At 37.1% G+C, this 5,000-nt stretch overlaps 1 protein-coding gene across 1 annotated transcript; it reads left to right on the plus strand.

Moving 5' to 3' along the window:
* The first annotated feature begins 2,307 nt into the window (after positions 1 to 2,307).
* On the plus strand, positions 2,308 to 3,783 carry LOC125026884 (putative nuclease HARBI1). The gene is made up of 2 exons (XM_047615484.1): positions 2,308 to 2,404; positions 3,452 to 3,783. The coding sequence occupies exons 1-2, from the start codon at positions 2,308 to 2,310 to the stop codon at positions 3,781 to 3,783; spliced, it is 429 nt and encodes a 142-aa protein (XP_047471440.1).
* Positions 3,784 to 5,000: the final 1,217 nt, after the last annotated feature.

A 5,000-nucleotide genomic window follows, 5' to 3' on the forward strand; every position in this document is an offset into this window, starting at 1 on the left:
CCTCATCCAAAGGGAAAATCGCAAAATCATATTTCGGAATTCTTGAGCAACCAATGCGAGACAAATTGTTAAGGCTTGACCAAGATACATTGTTGCTTAACATTGCATCTGATACAGTTGCAAAAAAATCAAAAAATGTCTTGTAACAGCTGCGGGACGTGATTTCATGCCCACGTCCAGACCAAGAAACTTTCTTGAGCGATATTCCTACAAGTATCTGAAAGTCGCTCACCAGTTCATTTGGGAAATACGATACAAAGTTGCTGGAAACACAAATCATTGTCATATGGTGGTCACTGGTTAGTTGGTAGCTGTAAATAGTGCGGGATCGAACATAGGAAAATTTTCGTGTCATAGAATTTATGTATACCGACATGTGACATTGCATGTATTCTGCAGACTAGTCACTTCAGATTTAATGAGGCGTTGTAAGAGGAAGAAAGAGGGAAAAGCCTAGTTGAAAAGAAAAATTATAGTATCCTATTAAGCAGACATAGCGTGGACTCATATAGCTAAGGGCTGGCATAATAATAAAATATTACCTCTCACGCAGTTGCATTAACTCACATAGCTTAGTGCCGTCAAAAACATTCGCATTTTGTATATTGAAAATAATAAGTGCGTAATGTCAAGAAGTAATGAAATATGAATTTTGAATTATTGTGAAGTCAGATTATTCTGCCTCTATATTTACATCACTTTAAATGCTTAAAAGTGTAGCAGGAGCTTGTGATCATATACCACACTTAGAATGTCCTCGAATATTAAGAATATAGTATAGAATATCACATGGTCAAAAATTGACCTCTATTTCCTGACATTACATACTATGCACATTGGAAATAAAAATACTAGGCTTCAGACCTCACATAATTGCGTGAAAGACTAAAAAAAACTATCTGACAACACTAAGCTGTGTATCAGTACAGTTATGTAATAAGCAGCTTTTTTGTCATATAGGATAGTTGCGTGATAAAGTACTTATAGTTTTTTTTCTGACATTAAGTATGTGAGTCATTGTAGCTTCGTCATATTTGTTTCCTCCCAAGACTTTTTTTATGTTTACTTTGTTACTTTATGCATGTAGTATTTTTCCAGGTTCAACATTTGGACAACAGAAAAGACGAGTTAAATTCCACTCCCAGTTTGTGGGATGTTAAGTGCAGCTTGCCCTAGACGTACAGCACAGTACAAGTGTACTGTTCAAAAAATAAAAAATAAAAAAAATCGGACACAAATTCATCGTGTGTCTCACAACCGTCGCTGGATAAAGTCGCTCGTGATTCGTATCGATATTGTGACAGTACAGATACACTGATGCCCAACTGTTTCTATGCAGAGTATCTTAGTTTGGACTAGGATCTACTTAACTTCTGAGCGACTTTTCAGATACTTTTTTGCTGGAATGTTGCTCAAAAGTATCTTGGTCTGGACGTTGGTATGAAATCATATTTTTTGGATTTTTTGAGCAGAGAGAGTTGAGCAACAATGTATTTGGGTCTGGTCTAGGCTTAAAACAAATTTCCACTCGAAGAAATGAACATTACAAAACAGTCTGACTCACTCACTCTCTCTCTCTCTCTCTTTCTCTCTCTCTCTCTCTCTCTCTCTCTCTCTCTCTCTATCTCTATGTCTATCTCTATGTCTATCTCTATCTCTATCTCTATCTCTATCTCTATCTCTGTCTCTATCTCTCTCTCTCTCTCTCTCTTTCTTTCTCTTTCTCTTTCTCTTTCTCTTTCTCTCTCTCTCTTTCTCTCTCTCTCTCTCTATCTCTCTATCTCTCTCTCTCTCTCTCTCTCTCTCTCTCTCTCTCTCTCTCTCTCTCTCTCTCTCTCTCTCTCTCTCTCTCTCTCCTCCCTCTCCCTCTCCCTCTTTCTCTTTCTCTTTATCTCTCTCTCTTTCTCTCTCTGGAATCGTTCCCAATTTAGGAGCCATTGCATCAGCTATGAGATACCAATACATTTTGTCGAAGGCAGTAACGTTCTAGCTAAACAGTTACGATTATGCAACAAACAGAGTAACAGGAAAATCACTTTTAAGTAAAAAAAAATACTTGAGGGTCAATTACCAGTAACTTACATATTCTTTTAACAATGTCAGCATAGACTGACAGAATACATATTGTTACACTTATACTTATGTTAGTTATTCCTTCTGTCACTAGGTAAGTTATGAGTTTTTGTGATGAAATTTAATATATTACGAAATTTAATATTTCACAAAATAAATGCACAACGCTGAGGCAGCGGTCGTATTCTTAAAGAAAATGTGGATACCACTTCGCCGCACTCCACGTTAAACCTCATGCTTAGTCATGCTGTGGAGATCAGAATTCTAGAATTCACAATTGTGCTGTCCACTCTTGTGCGATCACCAAATGCGCGCATTATTGGAACAAAATGTGAATCACTTGAACGCGTTGCACAATGACTTCCAAATGCAAATTATGTAAAGGATGTCCCATAAAAGTTTATTTTCCTAGAAATTAGATAATCATATATGTCGCAATCTTAATTCAAAATGAAAATATGCTTGCTTTTTCTCTTTTAAATGTATCTATGCATTATTTTGATCAACACTGCTTCCCTCTGAAAATTGACATCAAAGGTTGGCGATTAACGGCTGTTTTTTGTATAGATGTACTCCAACTGCTAAGGTAAGAAATTTTTTCACGTAGTATTGTAGTCGCTCCTTATTATAAGGTCACGAACTTCTGATTAAACATACTGAAATGAAAATGAGAATTAAAAATATCAGTACATAAGTGCCTTTATATTATTTTATATCGCTATAAGGTTCATAAAGCTTTGTGCATTTACATCCAAGATATACTGTATACTGCATTCAGTTTCTCTTGCCAGAATTTGAAAGTTTACAAATTACCTATTTTAGGAGCACTGAAGAGAACTCCCTACGTTTTACGATTTAATATTCTACTTTTCGGGAGAAATTCATCATACACCGTGAATGCAAGGATGTGCACCATTATATTGAATATATGTTATAACCACTGGCAAAAAGACTAGTGTAACATGTTTACTATAGAAACTAAATTCAGTCTTTAGAATCATGTTTCGCCATCTGCAAGTCAGGATGACGAAGGAGGCTGCACATGTTCTCATACAGAAAATTCTACCCCACTTGCCTCAAACTCACAACAACAGAGGTCTTTGTGATCTGCCCTTATTTTTTTCATGTTGTAATTTGATTTAAGAAGTGATAGCAAATAGACCACTATTATACACTAATAATGCCAAATCAAACCTAGTTTACCCCAACCTAACCTAACCGAACTCTCTTAACCGATTCCCTATTTTAGAGTACATTTGCGGCGATTATCTATCTAGAAGAAAGGTTTCCTAATTAGGTACTTAATCGATATTTATCAATATAGTTCAATTTCATTTATCCTGTTATACCGAAAATTTACCATTATTTCATCCAACAGGTGTTCCGGTGCCCCCTCACCTGCAAGTGCTCAGCACCTTGAGGTATATGGCCACAAGTAATCATCAGCTGACAATTTCAGACTGCTACAATGTTTCACAATGTTATGCAAGCAGATGTAGCAGCCGTGTGACGCGAGTTATTTCCAGGATGAGCCATAACATCGTCAAGATGCCTGGAGCAAATGAAACACTCCGAGTGATGGGGGATTTCATGGCAATTGCTGGAATGCCTGCTGTTGTTGGCTGCATTGACTGCACCCACACAACCATCAAAAAGCCACCTGGGGACCGATCTGAGAACTTCAGCAACACGAAAGGAGTATTTTCCTAAGTTATACAGGAAGTTTGTGGGCCACAACTACAGTTTTTTTAATATTGTTGCTAGATGGCCAGGTGGCGCTCACGACAGCAATATTTTCGACAACAGCCGCCTGTGTGTGGATATGTAGGATGGAATCCATCGAGGTCATTTGCTTGGCGATGCAGGTTATCCTTGCCGCAGTTACCTGCTACCACCACTGGTCAATCCTCAATCCGGTCAAGAGCAACGCTACAACAGTTTCCACACTACCACACACTACTACCAGAAATTGCATCGAACGGACTTTCGGTGTCCTCAGGAAGAGATTTGGTTGTTTAGGCAAGAAAATCCAAACAAGTCGGGAAAACACAAAGGTTACTATTGTCGCTGAAGCCATTTTTCACAACCGCGCTATCAGAGGATGCCATTCCCCGATGATGTGCCATTTCAGCCAGAAGCAGAAGCCCCTGACGACCCAAATCCTCTCCCTGATAAACATGCTGGTGCCCCTGTTAATGCACAGGGCAGTGTAGAACGTCGCCAGATTATTCAAAATTACTTTTAAGCCTTGTATTTATCTTGTATTATATTATATGCAGGTAAAAAAATATCTGAGTTTTATTGAAAATATCCTCGAAAATCGCATGAGTGTTTATCAAGGAACAGTATAATCACATTGTCAAAATGAAGAAAATTAGGAAAAACACTATACATTAAGGAAGACTCAGCCGTTAACAGAATCTATCAGTACAGTGTATTACTGTAATGCATTTTATTACAAGCCTTAAAATATGGTACTAAGAGTGTTATGCAAAACCAAGTCCCTTCACCTTTATTCAAAATAATGTGAACAAAAATAAGATACAAATAAACCTCACTTCATTTATCTTCGTTTTCCAGTTTTGTTTTCAGTAGTTCATATTCTAAGTTAATATTTTTCAATGTCTTAAGTTTTAAGTCATATTTAAATTTCTTAATTTTTAAGTCCATTTCTAAAATCTCGTTTTGTATTTGTTTATTCTTCAAGTCAACTTCTAATTGCTTAATTTCCATTTCCTTAATTTTCATATCTAATCCATTTTCTTTTCGTCGTTATCCCATTGACTCCTAATATGACGCCTCTTGCACACTAAACTTTGTTCCTCGTTTATTTTTCCTCCTGAGCAGCGAAGATTGTACGGAATAAGGGAGCGCTCTAGTAACGTGGACGTGAAGCAACGACAAGTGACGAACAATAACGTAAACAA

Source organism: Penaeus chinensis, chromosome 7, assembly GCF_019202785.1.
Source record: "Penaeus chinensis breed Huanghai No. 1 chromosome 7, ASM1920278v2, whole genome shotgun sequence".
Taxonomy (NCBI): Eukaryota; Metazoa; Arthropoda; class Malacostraca; order Decapoda; family Penaeidae; genus Penaeus; species Penaeus chinensis.